The sequence below is a fragment of the Coloeus monedula genome (genome assembly GCF_965178545.1).
Source record: "Coloeus monedula genome assembly, chromosome: 8".
In the NCBI taxonomy this organism is placed as follows: domain Eukaryota; kingdom Metazoa; phylum Chordata; class Aves; order Passeriformes; family Corvidae; genus Coloeus; species Coloeus monedula.
In genome coordinates, this window is record NC_138788.1 from 4,645,864 (window position 1) to 4,665,678 (window position 19,815).

Consider the following 19,815-nt stretch of genomic DNA (forward strand, 5'->3'; position numbering starts at 1 on the left):
TGCCTTTCTAGATGCCCCATAGACCTGCTTTGTGCCCTCCCTGTGACTGAGGCTGGAGCCTGTTCCCAGGGTCCTACTGCAGGGCTGTGCCCTGTCAGTGAAGATACTTCCTGTCCTGTGGTCATACCTGGCTCCTTACTTACCTCAGGAAGAAACACTTCTGCCTACTTGCTGACAGAGATAAAGCGAGCTTAAGATAGCACAGTGCCGAGGAACTGAGGTTTGCTAGAGTATTTATAATCTGCAAGCTGTGATTTTTGTGGCAGAAGAGGAATGAGTCTCATGTGTGGAAAGTTACGTACTTCTGATGTCCTCAGATATGGTTTCAGGTAAATGAACAGGCAACTAGACAGATGTTACTTCAGATCACTAATTAGTAAAGACCAGAAGCAAGTCTAAAGACTTAAAAAGCTTATGGTCCAGAGAGATATGATACCTGAGGGTAATTTGTACAACTATCCCAAAATAGGGCTTGGTGTACACCAGCATTTTAAGAACACTGAAAATAATTTTTTTAGTAGCTACTACTAGAAGGAGAGCTTACCTGACTTGAGTCTTGAAAATCTATTTTAATTGATACATATTTAAAATATGTTTACAAAACCAAGCATCTTTAACAACAACAAAAAATCAGAAATAAATGGTAGCAATTGCTAAAACTACCTACCTGCTTCATTTTTTTTTCTTCAAATTTGTAGCTCTGTTCTTGAGTACTGTAATTTTAATGTCTTCCCCTGCTAACTGTTGATTTACTGTGGGAGGATGACATAGTGTCACACATGAGTATAACCCAAATGACATTCAAATTGCTGATGACTTTTAAGAATGGGTCATAAAAGAGATGTCACCAGAGAAACCCTGTAAAAGGTGTAAACACTTCAAGATAAAAAGATGAAGTAACAGCTAGGAGAATGTTACAATTTGAAGGTGCAAATGAACTACTACAGAGGCTAATGAAGAAAACAGAACCTGAGAGCACTTTATACCAGCAAGTATTTAAAAAACCCCAACAAAGCCATTCACGTAAAGCTTGTTGCTGAATTCCTTTGTGTGTTAGTATATCTATACAAGATGTTCTGTTTAGTTTTGTAATGCAAGCTTTTTACTGCTTTCCTAAACAGTATGCATGCATGGGGCACACCTCCCTAAATTATGAGGGTTGACAAAGCATCTACTTGAAATATCCTGTCTGTAGCTAAGAGAAGTAACAGCCCATCTACGTGATTATTGATTTTTCTAGTCTGTGGTGAAACTCTAGAAACTTGATGACTTTCAGCTGTTAGTGCAGTTGCCGTGCTTTTCTGTGTGAAATCAGTAAATTAGATTCCTACAGCTGGAGCTGTTAACACAGTATGGTTGCTGTGGTGGGAGGAGGCTTTTCCTGAGCAGAAACCCAAAAGAATACAAACTGGGTGGAGAAAATGGCATCAGCAGTGATTACAAAACCTGCTTCAGTTAATCACACAACAGTTGCCTTTCCATTAGACTTAAAAATCAGAATAACTTCAACAAAAAATATTAATTTTTCAGGTTTATTACAAAAGGTAAAAAGGCTTGAGAGTTTTCCCCTATAAAGAACTTATTTCATGTTTTCTAGAAGAAATCTATTTTTTTTTAAGTTATTGGAAAAAAAGAATATTGCAACAGCCATTTCCCAAATATATAAATGATGCAATGATCAAACAGAGCAAAATGAAGTTTTCTTGATTCTGAAGCATGCTTAATTTTAAGGAATATAATCTATTAAAGGGAAAAAATAGTAACTTCTCTTGAAGGCAATCTGACACAAGCAAGAAGCAAAAATATTCTGGTGATTTGCTTGGAAAGTGATTCCTTTGATTTGTGCAAGCATAGAGATCTGTTTAACTGGGGTTTTTCATGTTAGAAGACTTACTTTTTTAAAAGGCATATTGGTATATGAAATACTTGAAACCCAGATCAAGATGTACGGGGCAAAAAGTATATGAGGAATAGGTGAGTAACTGCAGAAAACTATGAGTAAAGCTGACAGCATGAGCTTTCTCACTAGACGGAATCAGGTATGCTCTCCCTCCTTGCTCCATGCACCAGCATTCAAGAAGGTGTTTTGTTTTTTTTCAAGAGCTGAAAACAGAAGTTCAAATACCTCCTGGAAAGCCCTATACAGTGTAGGCAACAGAGGTATCACAGAAAACCTAAAAAATTGTCCAAAATGTTGACAGCTGCAGAATGATACTGTGTTTGAGCTTTCTAAATCTAAACCCGCTGATTTTTCTCTATTTTTTTTTTTCAATATCGGTTTCCCTTTTTGATGCATTTTGAAACTTGCATACAAATAATCATACTGAGTGTTTTTTCTGGGTATGAAACTATAATTGTAGACAGAAGAAATATTAATGTTCCAGCACGAAGTTTAAGTAGCTATTTAAACGGTTAAAAAGAAATCGATATATTTTATTGTATAACCTAATTAGAGCTCTTCAGGTTTTGGTTATGTGCACCCATAGGTCTAAATACATGTTCGCGAAGTGAGTGGATGACTGTTTTTAAGGAGCAGCAAGCGATCCCCGGGGGTCCTAATAAACCGGTTCCACGCCTCATCGTGCTCCGGAGCAGGTAAGGGGTGAGAAGCGGCCCCTGCAGCGACTCCGGAGGGGTTAACCCGGGCCTTTCCCGCGGACAGGGCGCGGAGGGGCGGCCCGACCGCTGACGCGATCCGCAGGCGCCGCGGCGTGGCCCGCCAGCCCGGCCGCGGCTCAGCGGGGCCGCCCCGAGCTCCGCCCCTGCGGCGCGGCGGGGGCACCGCGCTGCCCCGTGCGCCGCCCGCTCGCCGCCTGAGGGAGCCGCCGCCGGCACGGCCCTGCCCCATGGCTTCTCCGGCGGCGGCGGGGCCCGGCGCCGCGCTGCCTCCGGCCGCGGCGCACCGAGACTTCTACTGGCTGCGCTCCTTCATCGCCGGAGGTGGGTGCCTCGGGCGGGGGGCGGCGGACTTTCGTGTCGCTGCCCCCGGTAAAACTACTGCCGAGTCTCGTCACCCGGGGAAGCAGGGAGCTCGCTTTTCTTTTTTCCCCTAATAGACTAACGCGGGTGACGCGGTGCACGCCAGTGACTCGCACGTGTGTCAGAACCAGCGAGGAGCCCCGGTCAGCTGCCAGTTAAATGTTCCCAGAGCCCAAACCCTCGTTGGGTACTCGGGAAGGGTGGGTTATCCCTGTCGTCAGACTGTTGCGGCTGCTGTTGAGGAAATGAAGGTGGTGTGTGCGAGGCAGCCTGGCAAACAGAACGCCGCATCAGTAACCTCTTAGAGAAAAAGCCTAATTATTCTTCCTATATTCTTCCCAGTTGTCTCAGCTCTCTGATTTGCTGGGGGTAGGAGAAGGTTGTATTTATTTAAAGCTTTTACATCATGCCGCACTCTCTGTTGGATCTCGCTCTCCGAAGTAGCGCAGGGTACACGGGCAGACACGTAGCCCACCTCCTTGGGGAGATCAGCAAGGGCTGTTTTCACGCAAAAGGGAAGGAGGAAACACGGTGGAAAACTCTTGAGTAACTTTCAGGAAAGTTCCTTTTGCACTGACCTCTGCAGCTGAGACAGACAGTGGCTTGGGTAAACAGGAAAAGTAGCTTAAATGTTTCATTAATGCTTCAAGGGCTTTGTAGCATCTAATAGAAACTGTTTACTTGTCATTGGGGCTTTTTCCAGTTCCTGACTGAGTTAACTACATTAGAAAAGTCCCTTATTTAGCTGCTGACCTAAAGAACTTTTGTATTCTGTCACTTTTCTGTTTCTGTCTTGGAAAGGTGTTGCAGGATGTTGTGCCAAAACAACTACTGCACCACTGGATCGAGTAAAGATTTTGCTGCAAGCTCATAACCACCATTACAAACATCTAGGTAAGATGGCTGCTATGTGTCTAATTTTTGGTTTTAAATGCAACGTGTGTGGTTTGGGTACATTGATTTACACGGTGATGAGGCTGATAAAAAAGGTGCTCATCAGACAGAAGGTTGAATCTGTCTGGTCAGGCTCTGTGCCATGTTTTGTTACTGTTTGAAAAGAAAAACAAAGCCCTGTGTAGCTTGTGGTATCAGTTGATGTATTAGAGACTGAGATGTCAGAGTAATCCTCAATAAGGCATGTAAGAGCTAGGCTTGATCTTCCCCTTACAGAAGCCAGCAGGAGATCGGTAATCACAGCTTCAAAGCTTGGATCATTTCAGTAAAAACTGTACTGCAGTGGGTGCCAGTTCCCAGGCGGCGTGGGGATCCCTGATTTTCCGAGAGTGCCATGGCTGGTGGGAATTGGAGAGAGCAGCAGGTTTATGCCTGGTGTAAGGTGCAGATGATCTGTATTCGGCATCTGTGTTGCATCATGGTGAGAGCAAACTCACGTGTCCAGAGCTGTTCTCTGCGGGCTGTAACAGTGCCCTCTTGTGCGGAGTCTTTGAGCCATTTCTGCCAGATGTTACTGAAATATGTCATAACTTTTGCTCCAAAATTTAAGGCTTGTAATTGTCACGGAAAAAAAATAAAGACTTGCCTAATTTCGCATGTAACTAAACTTGTTTTTAACTTAGACACTAAAGATAATGTTTTTTAAAAGCTGAAAAAAAAACCCCATTAAATCATAAAATTCAGTGGCTGTATATTCACTGTGGCAAAAAGGGAAACACAAGCAATGTGTTCTAGTAATACAAACCCAAGTATACACTGAAGTTTGCAGCCTAAGAATTGAAGGGTGAAATAATTGGTTTGACTGAGATTTTAAATCCTCATTTTCAATTTGCTTTGTACTGTGCCATAGTTGGCTAGTAAAATCTTATGTTCTTCCCTATTTTGGGAGTCAGATATGATGCTGATTATTTGAAATGTGTCTGACTTGAATGTGTGTCCATGTTACATGTAGGCAAAAAAGGAGAATTATGTGGATGAGGTACCTGTAAGTGCAGAGACACGATGGGTCAGTTCATCAAAGTCTTCACTATCTGTTTTTATACCTTTGCATTGTGGAGTTTGTGCCACGTGGATCTCAGAGCATATGTTCTAGGAAATAGGAACAGTAACTCATCATTGCAGGATAGAAATTCTAGTCTTGGCATAAGTAAGTTCAGATGCATGTAATAAGCATGACATCTTAAAAATAAATTCACTGTAAAATATTTAATAATATATTCACATACAATGATATATTAACAAGGTGCACTAATCTATTCATATTCTTAGAACCCCAGAAACTAATAATTACTTGTTTGGTTTAAACTTCAAATGAAAGTTTGTTAGCTACTCTTTTTTTCCTGCCTGAAAGCAAGATAAATGTGTCTTTTTCATGTTCCACTCTTAGTTATTTAGTAGTTGCATGTGAATGAAAACTGACTGTCACAGTTAATTCTTTTATAAAATCAAAGTAGAAAGTGAATTTGACAGCAACTGTGCATAACTAATGTTTATGGTAAAACTATAGGTTTTGCCAAACTTTGTGTGATCTTGCATTATTTCCCACCTATTAAAAGGGAGCAGGATTGCTTCTTGTTGCAACAACTCTGAGACAAAGAGTGCGAGACATTTAAGTTGTAAGTAATGAGAGTCTTCAACATATTTACTTGATTTCCTCAGTGATGGCATTTAATCTGCAATATAGCATGTAGCAATATCAGTTTGTTTTGCCATAGTTTTAGACTTTAAAGTATTTACATATTTATTTATTTAGAATTGACTGAATTGCAGGACAGCCAGTTCCCTCCCTTGTGTTACTGCCATTAGCTGCTGTGGGTGGATAGTGGCATCTGCAGTAAGGTTGCTCACAGTCTGGGCAAATCCTGGGGCCTGAGTGCAGAGGTTCACTGGGTCTGGGAGATGAGAAAGGTGATAAAACTTAACCTTAAGCCTCTCCCTTCCAGCAGTGTTTGGGCAGTGAAAATGGATTTTCCATAGTTACATGAGTAACATAATGCAGCCTTAGCTTTATATGCTTACTTTCTTTACAGTAGCATTTCTTTGGTTTTTTTTCCTTTCCCACAGTTTTAAATACCTCTTTTTGTATTGCTGCAGGAGTATTTTCTACGTTGTGTGCTGTCCCCAAAAAGGAAGGCTACCTTGGGCTGTATAAAGGAAATGGGGCAATGATGATTAGAATCTTCCCGTATGGCGCTATTCAGTTTATGGCATTTGACCAATATAAAAAGGTAGCTGAATTTATTGTTTTCCTTTTCTTTTTTTTTTTCTGCCTGCAATAAATACAGACTTATTGAGTGATTGAAACTAACACTGAAATTTCTGGGTCTTATTAATTAGCTGTACTTCTTTTCTAGCTGTTGCTTAATTTTTTCAGAACCTACTCATTAAAAATATCAGGGCAACAGGGAAGTTTTTGCAATGTTGCTTAAGGAAAAAGAAATTCACATTGATTTCTAAATGTTTGTATTGTTGAGAATAATACCCTTTCTTTCAATGAAAACAAAAGGTAATTTAAAGTCTGCTGCTATTTGTATTGCTATGAGGTAGCCCTTTGTGAATAATGTAGGAAAAAATGTAACATGAAACATCTTTATTGTATTTATGTTGGAATTCCTAGTACTTGATGGATAGAATGAGTTAAACTTGAAAGTCTGTCTGGATATGACTGTTATATTTGACCCGACAAATTATTATGTCAGGCTGTAGATAAAAACGACCTTGAAGATAAAAATGCTCATTTCAGGGTTCTGCAAGATTTGTGGATTCCTTTCTGTTCTCCTGTATTTACCCTTTCATAATAAATCCTTGCAACATCTCATGGAGGTCAGTTGTTAGCATGAACATGTTTTTAAGCATTGCTGTTTGTGGTAAAAAATACCATTTTGCTACTAGAGAGGAGAAATTTCATGTTTGAAAGGTCAGATTTAGTACCCAGCCAAGTAAATGGTACAATATTTACTTAAGACAATGCGATTGAAATTGTCATTCCTTTCCCTAAGAGTAAATTTCAGGAGACTGATGCAAAGAAGTTACTGTAATGGGTTTTGTAGGTTCTCTTTTTTGTGCTGTAATCATGAATGCTGTTGATCTGTGCATGTTTTATGTGGTGTGGAATAAAAGACTGCATACCATGCTTTATAATTGAAATGATTTATGAATCCGCAATTTCAAGACACCAGTTAGCATTATAGCACTTTTCTTTATGTATTAATTGACCAGAAATCGTCACAGTATTTTGCGTGGGTATGTAAAAGAAAAAAAAATTCTTAAAGGAGGAAGGTATTAAATGATGTTTATAGCAGAAAGTGAAAGTCTCAGTTATTTGATAAAAGCCTGGAAACTAATTTCTGACTTCCTTCCAGGCCGTAATTAACTCAGCAAGTTCTTGCTTTGAAATGTTTGTCCTTTCTCTCTTCCTTTTTATTTCTTCTTTTTTTATTTATTTTTTCTTTTTTATTTTAATCCAGTTAAAATCTTTATGGGAGTGTTTCACATGATGTGCATGTAAGAAAAATTGATTCTTCTTACTTTTCAACTTTGTTCAGTGTCCTTTGCTCTCTACATATTCAGTTTGCCTTGTTTAACACACATTAAATGGTAACTAAATAAACAATTAATCTGGTTTCTGAAGTGAGCAGTACAAATACTTTCAACTTACTGTTTTGCTTTGTTAGTAGAATTTTAGTACTTCCATGTTTTTAATAAGAAGTTGGAAACAGCAGCAGTGTTAAAAAATTCTTCTAACAGTAATTAAATGTTCTGGATTGAATTTGTAGCATTATAAATTTCTTGGAAACTGCTGCAGAGTTTGCACTAATGTGCTAATAAACTTCGTGCTGTGTATTTCCCTGTATTTTCTGATATCTGACTACTGTAAATGTTCCATATTGTATAGGTAATAAAGAAACAACTTGGAATTTCTGGGCATGTGCATCGATTAATGGCTGGATCCATGGCAGGTATAGTTTTGTACTTGGATTTTCAGACATGTCTTTTTCTGAGAAGTTAATATTTATTTAGAGGATGATTTGATGTAGTGTTGGGTTGAACTCCTGCAAATTTGTATTAAGCAAATATACTAGTAAATGGTTAATTTAACATGGTTGCCTAATTGAAACCTGTTTGTCTAAGAGTATTCTCTAAAATATATTTGTGTGAGCAGTGAATTCTGTGCTATGTTGTGAAGCACAGGTTTTTTTATAGCCTTTTATTATGACATTTAAAAAGCAAAAAAACCGGTGTAATCAATATGAAGTATAAAGCTGCAGGTTCTGGTAGAATTGGCTCATTAGCCACTCTGCCGTTGCTTCTAGGTTGAATATAAGCCTACAGAAACAGAGAGAACTGCAGCTTCTTAAATTAGTAGTTTCTTTGGATTTGCCAGAAGTGTCTGTACTTTTTCGTGTCCAGCACAGGATTGTCATGATGCTCTTTAGGTCATATTTGTGAATGTTAAAATCTCTCACTTATTAATTAGTGATATAGCAGCAGAAAAGCCCATCAGTAAACTGCCAGTGTATAGTATGATTATATACTTGTTTTCCTCTTACTAGTCATTGAGTCAAAAGTAGCTAAGAAAAAACACGGGAAGGTAAGTAATAGTGGATTGAGTTTTAATTGAAGTGATTCTTCGTGTGCTTTTAATTTGTAAAATAGGCTTAGTACTGTCTAGTCCTTAAATAGTTATGGGTGTTCATACTTAGCTTCTTTTGGAAAAAGAAATCTGGGATTTTTTAATACTACCTTTAGATAAACTAGGAAGATCTCATTAAAATATTCTGGCTTTGTGTGGCACCAGAGGAAAAAGAAAGAGAATGAAATTAAACAATGAGAAGAGTCCTAAAAATTAAGAAAACCTATTTGGTAAGATATGTTCCAGAACTTGGCTGGCTTTCTATCTGGAAGAAGTTAAAAAAAAAACCCCATAGATAGTTTTCTTGGGGTTTTTTTTCTTCCTTTTTTTTCCTTTCCCCTGGCTTTAACTGTGCAATTCACTCCTCCCCCCCAAGATTATTATTATTATTAGCTTTTCCAGGAGCTTTGTCAGAGACTGGGAACCTGACCTGGGAGGCGCTGTGAAAACACTGAATAATCAGCTTAACTCTGTCAGTGTTGGATGTGGTGGAATTCTTTGTGTAAATAAATTAATAGCATCTGGCATTGTTGTAAGCACCTTACTGGTTAAATCTGGTTTGTGTGGTTAGAGTAACAAAAATAAATTAATATACAGTGCTATCTGGCAACTACAATCAAATGAACTGCTTTGTGGTGTGTTTAAGTACAATATACTCAATAGTTTCGTTTTTAGACCCTCAGAACAGGAACTGAGCTTGACTTGGGGGTGAAATGAACATAGCGGTCAAGTGTATATATATAGGGTCACATGTGAGTGTCTTACTCTTTGTTTACTAGGTGGCATTAACTGCTTCTTGGGATATTCTTTAGATAATAAGAGGCAGAGGGTTTATCTTAAGTATATCGAGAAGATATGGGGGGGAGGAGGCACTAAGAAGAGCAGTGTTTGAAATCTGGTACGGAAGTTTTCTAGGTTTGCAAACAAAAAAGACTTGAAAGCAGTTGGTAATATTGCTTTTCCTCCTATGCTGGCTCCAATAAAGGATATTTTTCTGTTTCTTCCACACTTAAACACTAAAGGAGATGATGTGCTGCACACACCCCAGTGTTGGTGCAGAGGGGTCTTCACAGTTTCATGGGAAACAGTATTAAGAAGTTGAGAATAGATAACCTGTATTTCTTTTAACGTTTTTTCCCCCTCTACACCATCTAGCCACGCAGCTGTCTGCTTTCACTTCTCTGTACCCACTGTACTTAAATCTTGCTTATGTTAGTGTTTCCAACACGACTAGTGGTCAACAGACCACTTCAAAGTGGTGGGAAACATGTAAGTATCTTCTGTAAGTGATAAATAGGATCCAAAGCATATCCACAGGGGAAAACAAGGCAGTGAGGATGGGGGTAGTGGAGGGAGGGAAAAGAAAAACCTATTGTAATGCATATATTTAAGGAGACCAAGTTAAAGTTACTGTGGAAACTCTTAACTCTGAATTTCCTGAGTCTTGTGTGATTCAAATTTCAGCTGTGACACCTCATTAACAGAAAAATAGTGTATAGCTTCTTTTAAGGAAAGACAGAGCTGGGCAGAAGAGAAATCATAGAGGTTAGTGGGGTTTAGGAAAGAAAATTATCAAATAACAACAAAAATGAACAACTAACATTAAATGAAACATCACAGGATGATTTTACAAATTAATTTTTAAAAAGTTTTCTAATAGAAAATCCAAATTAAAATGTGTATTTTAATGCGCAGAAATGCATATTTCCTCTCCTGCACTTGATTAACTTCAAAATAACAAAGCCAAAAAAGACTAGATGTTATCTAGAATAAACTCAAGTTACATTAAACTACTACAGAAAGTATGTTTTTGCTTTTAGCTTTTTACTTTTACTAAAAGTGATTGAAAATAGTACTGATTTAGCACTGTCTAGGAGGATATTGGCTGTCTCCATTTTAAATAGTATGTAATTAACAGTTACCTTCTTCAGTCAGCATTTAAAAAGAATCTGGTCTAGTTCTTCAGATGCACTCTGGAGGGAAACATAGAAATACTAGGACTGGTAGGTTAGGCATTCTTAAACCTGTCTGGTAAATATTTTTTGTCATCAGCAGTTTCTCTGTATGTAGTTTCTGAACCTTTGTTTTGTTCAGAAGATGCTACTTGAATAAATTTATCTTTATATTAGCTGAGGAACAAATCTTCTGCAGTTCAAGGCTGTGTCTTGTGCTTATCGCTCTTTGAGCTGTATTCCTCTGAATTTCCTGGCAGTGCTTAGTTTGATCTCTGGAGCTACTGATAAGTACAAAGAGCATGATAGAGAGATCACAAGAACTTGCATACCAGCTGTATGCAATGTAAATGTATTTCACTTGGGTTTTTTTCTTGCTCGAGATAGTTTTTTATTTTTATTTCCAAAGAAAGAAAATTACTAAGAATGGAGGGATAGTAGGGAGACAGATAAATCCCTGTAGAGCTAATCTCAATTGTTAACTCCCAAAGCCTGGGAAGCAAATCAAGGACAGTCTAATCTTCTGCACTGTCACTAAGTCTTTAGTCTGTGTAACCCAGTATCGTGTCCCCAAGAGTGGTCAGAGGTGCTTGAGGACAATATGGGAAGTCTTTCCCTGTCTTCTGACTCAGCATTGGCAGTGAAAAAGTCTGCTGGTTTTGAGGAAGCGTCTCTTTGAAGAGCCGCTTCCCTGTTACGATTATTTCAGATCAGACAGTGGGAACTGCTGTATGTATCTCTTAACTGTTGATATACTTTCAAATCTGTCCTGTTTAACCTACCACAGGAGAGATTTTTGGCTTGGCTATCACTAATGGGAACAGACTTTGCTTTTTCAAGACTGGAACTGAGCCTTAAGATGCTGTGCTCTGACTTCTCGTAATATTGTATTTAGGGAGCAGAGGTGAGATGAGTAATTTTGTAGACTTCACCACAATGGCTTTGTGTCCCACAGCTGACTGCCATTCCTCTTGGAAAGGATAGTGTCTCTCTTGAGCCCCAAAGGAAATCTTGATCCCTTGTATATACATTCCTTATATGAGCAGTAACATGCCTCTCCCAGTTGCTACAAGACAGCATATATTGTGGCTGATGTCCCAAATCCCATTTTTTTTTCAGAATTCATGGCTAGAAGATTTTAAGAAAAAGTAAAAAAAAAAAGTTTCTAATTAAATCCTTACTACATACGGTTTCTATCAGTTTCTTTTTTTTGTGCTGTTTTCAGACTGTGTTCACTAAATAGTGCATTGACCAAGCTCTTTGTTGATCTATTTGCTATCCTTTGTTCAGAGGAAGTTCTTGGGTACATATCAGTGCATGAGTGGAAAGAGAAGTGGGGGTAAAGTCCGTTTTCTGAAGTGGGATAACTTTCTTGTGCATTCTTAAGCTCTGTAAAAGTGCTTCCTCCCCGGCCCCCCCTTAATTTTTTTTAAACTGCTTGAATTAATCTATTTTATGGTATTTCTGGACATGTCAGGGAATCCATTAGGAAAAGGCTTTATACTGAGGGATTGCATTTCATGTAGGTCAGTGGAAACAGTCTTGAAGTTGCTTTAGCGTTTTACAGCTTCCAACTTCTGAATCCTGTGGGTGAGACAACATCAGAAATAAACCGCAGATGTCTGCTTTTTGTTCAGAGGATTGTCAAAAATCTCCAAAAGAGGTGTTTTTGTCTTCTAAAATGAATTACTGGTGGGATACTCTAGAAACCCACAAACTTGGCTTTCAATTGACAGTTGACCACTGTCAGATTTTTGGATAGTTCACTTAGAGTGTTGGTTTTTTTTTTTTTCTCCTCACCATTTAATCCAGAATAAAAAGTGTGCTTATCTTCTGTTGGACCAAATTTTAAAAAGTTACATTTAGATAAATCAGAGCTGTTGCTAGAAAACAGGGCCAATTACAAACATTTTTACGTTCTTTTTTTCCTTTCCCCAGATTTTTTTTTTGTTTGGGGTTGTTTTTTGTTTTGTTTTTTTTTTTTTTTTTAGGGGACTGTGTGGTGTATCATCAGCAAATGCTGTTGTTAGTCAACAGTTTTGACTATTCCCTCCAAAGAATTTGTCAGCCATTCAGTGGTTTATTTCAAAACCTAGCAGTTGGAAAGAATTTGTTTTTCAGGTAACTGTTAGAATTGTTGTTTTCTGTACTGGAGATGTGTTTCCAAAATTGCAAGTTGGTCAGCATTTTAAGCCATTTTGAAGCAACTCATAACTGATGAGTCCTAAGATTTGAAATTTTTTTCCATTTTTTTTGCATCATAAGTCCAGAAAGCTTTTCTGCTCAGTTTTAAAGTAGAAGTGCTGATGTGACAGGAACTATGAAAATGCAGAAATGCAACACAGTTAAGTATTCCTCATCAGTATGAACCTGGCTCTATTTTAAATGTAATTAGAGAATATTTAGTGTGTCACTAGAATAGGTTTAGTATTTTCAGATGCAGTAGATACATGTATCTGTAATCACACCAAATTCTGACAGAACCTTTTTGAAATAAAACATGTAAATTTGGTGGTTTGAATTTTTTTTTAATAGGGTAGGATTCGGTTTCATGGTTGCAATCCAGTAAAGCTGATGTACTTGACTAGCCTGATTCTTAGGAGCTATGAATTTCAATAAGATTGCTCAGGTGAATATAGTCAGGCCCATAAATCTTGGAAAATCTAGGCCTAGGTGTGCTGCTTCAGTGAACACCATGTACAAACAAATCCTTTGTGTGTTGCTGGAGTTAGTGTTCCTGTTTGCTGATTGTAAGTGACTTTAAGCGTTTCTTTAACAAAATACTTTGTATATGCTATTGTATTCACTATCACAAAAGGAAATTCTACTTTTCAAAATAATCCTAGAATCAGATAAGGTGTAGGTGAGTTTTGTTTGCTTGTTTTGTTTTTGTTTTTAATAAAGGTATTACAGCAGTGATTTGTACTTACCCTCTTGATATGGTTAGAGTTCGCCTGGCGTTCCAAGTAAAAGGGGAACACAAGTACATGGGAATTATCCATGCATTCAAGATGATTTACACAAAGGTATTTTTTCTTTTAATCTTCGATTTTGTCAAAGCAAAGTATGCTCTTTGAATAATATTGCACTGCATTGAACATAATGGCTTAGTGCAAAATAACATGACCTCGTTGCGTGCACTTTGAATTTTTAATGTAAGAAGTTATTTGGATGGTGCTTTTTGACTTGGGCTGCTAAGCTGTAGCTAAGGCTCATGTAAGTGGGAGGTCAGAAACAGTGGAGAAGTTGCTTTTCAAGAGAAGTGGTAATGTTACCAAAAAGATTTGTGGAGGAGGGCTATGTATAATGCATAAATGTTTCCAGTTATGATGTTGGATGTAGATTTTTCTCCTTCATTTTCACTTATTTGTCTCCTCTGGAGCCAGGCAGTTGTCCCTTCAATTCTTCAGGCACAAGAACCAGAACATGACATTAGCTCCTTGGTGGTAGATGGTGCTAGTCAGATTGCTGTCATGGGACTCTGTATGAACAGTTGTGTAACTTCAGACACTTGTATTTCTTGCCACAAATGCTGCTGTATTTTTCTTTCAAAGGAAGGTGGTTTTAGTGGGTTCTACAGAGGGCTGATGCCGACTGTGGTGGGAATGGCGCCCTATGCCGGTAAGTTAAAAACAGAACATGGCAATCCTTCAGCATTTATGTGCACTACGAAGTTTGTTTAATGTATTTGCACACCTAGTTAATTAGCTTCTGTTCAAATCATCTTCAGTGGTGCTCCTTAAAAAGTGTCTTCAATAATCAAAGCCTAGCTTTTCTGAAATTTGGAGTTGAGAGTGAGAAAGGTAAACTAGTGGTTGTCTTTGCTTCCCAGTTTTCCCACAAGAAAGTATGGAGGCTGTTTCTCTCAAACAGGCAGATTCATGGGAGCAGGCACGCTGTAAATGAAGCCTCAGAGCCTCCGTATTGGCTCCATCTCCTGGTGATTTCCCGTAAATACTCCCGCATGTAAAGCAGCGGTGAGGTGGAGCACAGGAGCAGAACAGCCCAGCTAAACTACACTCGTTTTCAAAAGCTGAGAGATGTCCCTCAGTTAGAAAGATCTTGGGAGCAAGGAAAGATTCCTGACAGCGATCCAGTAACTAAAAACTCGCAGTCTAGCTTATTTAAAACAGTCTTGTAGCGTTGTGTATAAACACAAATTCGTTTGGACGGAAGTTACAGTAGAAGTTCAAAATATTGTTTATTTTTTTCTGCTTAAGAAAAATCTTCTAAAAGAACTGGAGAATAGTTTCATTTTGTAAATGCAGCTTTTTGTTTATGATGATATATCAACAAATAATTTGCTTATCAATGAAAGTACATAAAATTAAATTTCCTTTTAGGTTTTTCATTTTTTACCTTTGGTACCTTAAAGAGCATTGGACTTGCTCAAGCACCTAACTTGCTTGGACGGCCTTCATTAGATAACCCCGATGTCTTAGTTTTGAAAACACATGTAAATCTGCTGTGTGGTGGCATAGCCGGAGCAATAGCTCAGACGATATCGTAAGTTTGGGTATGGGGTTGGTTTTCCTCTCTACAGCTGTTCATTCTGAAGAAACTTTTATCTGATACAATTTTATGTAAGTGTAGTTATTAGTAAGGTTTTTAAATTAGTTCATCAAATACTGAAATTCAGGTATTTCCTATTGTTTCTTTTACTAAGTATCTATTTAATCTTTAGGGTCCTTTAAGAGATATCCAATGAGTTGTTTAAACAAATTCAGGCAAATCTCCTAAAATCCACTGGAATTTTTTTAGTAGCAATCTTATTTCTTAGCTTGTTTGGAAAGCTAAGAAATTTTGACCCTGAACATAATTTGCGGTATTTTACTATTCCAATTTACTTTCAAATCTATGTAACATGTGAAGCCACAGGATTAAAAAAAAAAAAAAAGGACAAGTCTTAGATATTGTATTTGCCATTTTTATTACTTTGCTTGCTTTTTCCTTTCTCATTCTGTCCTTGCTCTATTTTATTTTGTCCATAAAATAAGTTAATTTAATGGACTTACACGGTATGGATTTTTCACTAAATCACTGCATTGCAAATATAACTGTCTATTAATCCTTAAACTGTTAATTTTATTTTCAATGGAGGGGTCTTCTCCCTTCAGCATTTTACAGATTGTTCTATACTCTCATCTGATCTTCATGTGTCTTCCTTACTAGTGCCAAATGGAATATATTAAGAGCTCTGGTTTGCTGGTTTTGGTTGTGTAAGGAGATTCTCCCTTTTTGGAGAACTTCCAGCTGCGTTAAGAATCTAAGCTGGATTCCTGACTCACTGAAAAGGGATCTTGAAGGTTGCACATGGACTTCTTTGTATTCTTGTTTAAACAATGTTCAGACAGTCATCACACATCTGGTTGAACTGCTGTTTAAATATCTTCTCTGTAGATATCCCCTGGATGTAACTCGTAGGCGAATGCAGTTAGGAGCAGTACTCCCAGACTCTGAAAAGTGCCTGTAAGTATTTCCTTTTCATCCATAGTAACTGTGTTCTTGGATGTCTGAGCAAAGTTCAGCTCTTAATTTTAAATCTTAAAAATAAGAAAACACGCCGCTCCCCCCCCCCCCCCCCCGAACTACTATGTTGTTATTTCTTCATTCTTTTAATAAGGAAGTTTCCACGCAGACAAAAACTGCCATTATCAATTTGGTATTAAAAAAATACCTGAAATTACAATGGCACCCTTGTTAATAATCCTGTGTTTGTATTAGTAAAATGGTTTTTTTTTGTATTTTAGTGCAACTTGTGCTACCTTTAATATCAGCGAAATCTCTTAAGAGACCAAATGCTTCTACTCAAATGAAATTGTTTCAAAGTGTATTTTAATGGTGCAGAATCTGTTCCATAAATTGATTTTGCATAATACAAGTTTATTTGAGCTTTTTTGCACTGACAGTAATCTTCTACACCCCACACATTGTTGAGGTTCCTCCAGTAGAAGTGGAAGCACCGTAGTAACTTAAACCATAATAGTATTAAATCAGCTCTCATCTTGAAAAACTTCCTGAATTTCAAATTGTCTCAATCAAATTCATTTCTGGGACAGTTTTCTCTTGGTTAGTTTCAATCTTGTGGAGTTGTGTATGTCTGAATCCAGTGCAATGAAGTGTGAACCACCTGCATGGAAAGTTGGGTCCTACCAAGAGTAGTCTGAGTGACCAAACACAAACAACCTTGGTTGTTTCACAAGCAACCTCGATGTTGCTTAAATGTGAAGGTTCTGTTTGGTTTTCTTTAGCAGCCTTTTTTTTTTTTTTTTACTTGGCTATTTTCTACTCCTGATAAGTTAAAAATAAAAATGTGTTCATTGTTCTCAGGGTTTTATTTTTTGCATTTGTGAGGACTACTTTTACAGAAACAAGGCTTCCCAATTTAACAATTTTATTGTGGTTGTGTAGAGAGCTGTGCCTTGAAGGAGATAGACATATATATCTTTAGAGGATGGGAGGAAAAAGCAAGTAGGAAGTCTTGAAGCTTTGGAACATACGGAAGATGTTCTCCAAGGGCACTGTCTTTGAGAGCATGGGAGTACCAAGCACCTTAAGTGCTTTCCATTTATGTCTGTTTGCTTAGTTTCAATACAAGTATCTGAGGAAAATTCTCTTTGCATATACAGTGCAATTTCTGCTTTTAATAAGGTCAAATATTATATACTTCAGTTATTATTTGTAAAGAGAGTTGATGCTTCTCAGATCCTTCCTGCCAGTTAGGCGAGAGAATGAATGTCTGGAGCCATTCTGGTGTAAAATATCTTAATATGTCTTGTAGGGCAGGTGTTTTCAGATTGACAGTTGTTTAGCTGGGACTGCACCATCTTCTTCCGATTCCCAGCCCTTGGGCCTAAATTTCTTGTGGAAACTCAGGTTGTCTTTTTAGTCATATATGGCTTTGCTATGTGGAATGCCATGGGTTTTTCTCCATGGATCTCTTAAAATCGAAGTAAAAAGTGTCTTGTATTTAAAGAAAATTATTTTGATATTGAATGTGTGTATCCACTAATGATTAGAGTTCTTATTTTTCCAGTACAATGGTGCAGACACTGAAATACGTGTATCAACAACATGGAATACGGAGAGGACTATACCGTGGCTTATCCTTAAATTACATTCGTTGTATTCCTTCCCAGGCTGTGGCTTTTACCACATATGAACTTATGAAACAATTCTTGCACCTCAACTGATTCTTTCTTTTAGAAGACCTTTCTGTAAAACTACACTATCAATCCTCAAATTATATTGATGAGTAAATTACTTGAAGTTTAAAAAAAAACTTTCTGTTACTGTGGACCTGCTGTTGTCTGACATCTTTATTTGCCAAAATGTGGTTAATTTCCTGGAGTCAAAACCGGGTGACACATCAAGATAACATTAGCTAGCTCTAAACACTTTTTATGCACTTGATCTTCTTGGCTTCATTAGATGAATTTTAGGAATGACAGTTTTGGACATGACACCCATGTTTTATACGGTTCCTAAGCCGTTAGTTATTTAGGTTTATCACCATTCCAGGAGTTAAATGCTGCTGATTATGCTGCTTTTTAAGCTAGTAATTAGGTAGCTCTTGCTCTTTAAAAATTAAATGGAATAAACTGATTTGAACATAAGGCAATGATTTTGGTATTCAGATCCTTGGCAGGTCTGTAGAAGCTAAGCTTGCAGACCACACTTTAAGCAGCCTTTCATTCTTTCTCTGTACAAGTTTTCTGTATGCAAGAACAATGCATAAGTCTTCACATTGGTACACAGGAAAGTCTCCTCAGCCATTTAAGTTAGAACCAGCAAGATGGATTTAGCAGTATTAGAAATCTTGGAATTTTGAAACCAGTTTCTTGACATGCATTCTACTCTAAGAAATGCTGTATTACACAAATAAAAGCAAGGGGGAATTTTACGGGTATGAGTGCTAGAAAAGATGTCCTTGTGGCAGGTAGTAGGGGTCTAATCTTAGAAAGCTTTTCTGTGGAGCTGAATCTTCTTGATTTATTCTTGGTTTATTCAAGGCTGAGTATGTTACATACTTTCCAGTACTAGCTGGTGTAAACAGGTTTTTCTCTACCTTAAACCATGGTGACAAAGAAGACTGCATGCTGCTGCATTTACTTGTTCAGGCGTATGGGCCATATCCAACCTCATGCGGAAAAGAAAATTAAGATTGTATTGGAGTCTGTAGGTGTGTGTATGTACTGTTTCTGAAGTATGGTATGCAATAGACTATTGCATGTTTGCCTCCTCCTACAATTCCTTTTCTGGAAGGAATTATTTTATACATGATTTGCATTGGTACTCTTGATTTTTACTCATGTGATTCAGGAAACTGTAAAGCATTTACTTCATGTAAGTTATTTATTTATTGTAAATATTTTAGCAGTGTCTTCTGAGAATTGGCAATGGTTATGCTAAGTGCTGGATGGTAAGAATGATCCGCTTAATTTTGACAAATTTAACAAACTGGATTTTCAGCTATATATTCAGTATCAACTTCTGTGGCTCAATTTTTCCCCCCAGTTTCATAAAATTATGTATTTCTTTGAAATTTACAGTGTAGCTATGGACAGAGAATGAGATGTATCTGGATATATTTTATTAAAATTTTTGAGATAATGTCTGTGTGATTGGTATATGTTGCAACCAGAAGGAATACGTTTCTGGAATTATCTGTATGTTTGCCGTTATAGGTAAATATGCACAACATTGTTATTCTTACTTAAGAGACAAGAAATATGCTTTTTCATCTGATCTTTAGTTTCACATAAAGGAAAGCTAACCAATATCACAGTGAATTTTTACATTTTAAAGCTCTTGCTGTAGTGATAAATCCACTGTATTAGGAAAACTAAAGTGCCTTTCTTTTCTTTGTGTTGTTTTGCTGTGTGGGCAAAAAAAGCATCTTCTCAGATGCCAGTTTTTTCATGTGGATACTGTTAGGGATGATTAAGAGTTTTACATTTTAATTCTACTGCAAGGGATATATTTGAGGAGTGTCATGATAAGTTAAACAGTTGTTATGCAGAATAAAGTAGAACCCAGCATGTTCATGTTTGAGAGGAAAAGAACTAAAAAGTATCTCCTAAATACTTGAGGTATTGAATGTGAAAAACATTCCTACTTGATGGAACTGTGCTGTATTTTCAGAATTAGTTTTTCTAAATAAAATTTAACACTGCATGAAAGTGTTTTAACATTAATTCCTGAATCTACACAGTTAAACTTGGAAAATGCTGATGTATCTTAAAATTGTAAACATTTTCACAACCACTGATGTCAGAAAAAAAGAGATGTAGTCTG

At 37.5% G+C, this 19,815-nt stretch overlaps 1 protein-coding gene across 2 annotated transcripts; it reads left to right on the forward strand.

Annotated features, from left to right (window-relative positions):
* Positions 1-2,834: 2,834 nt before the first annotated feature.
* Positions 2,835-19,366, forward strand: SLC25A16 (solute carrier family 25 member 16). Of its 2 annotated transcripts, XM_082286169.1 has the most exons (9): positions 2,835-2,940; positions 3,781-3,873; positions 6,028-6,161; positions 7,829-7,892; positions 13,423-13,544; positions 14,073-14,139; positions 14,862-15,024; positions 15,919-15,987; positions 17,555-19,366. In XM_082286169.1, the coding sequence occupies exons 1-9, from the start codon at positions 2,847-2,849 to the stop codon at positions 17,709-17,711; spliced, it is 963 nt and encodes a 320-aa protein (XP_082142295.1). In that variant the 5' UTR covers positions 2,835-2,846; the 3' UTR covers positions 17,712-19,366. The 2 variants fall into 2 exon arrangements, with proteins under 2 accessions (XP_082142295.1, XP_082142296.1); XM_082286170.1 differs by lacking the exons at positions 2,835-2,940; positions 3,781-3,873 and adding an exon at positions 7,401-7,437 and having other exon boundaries at positions 6,073-6,161.
* Positions 19,367-19,815: the final 449 nt, after the last annotated feature.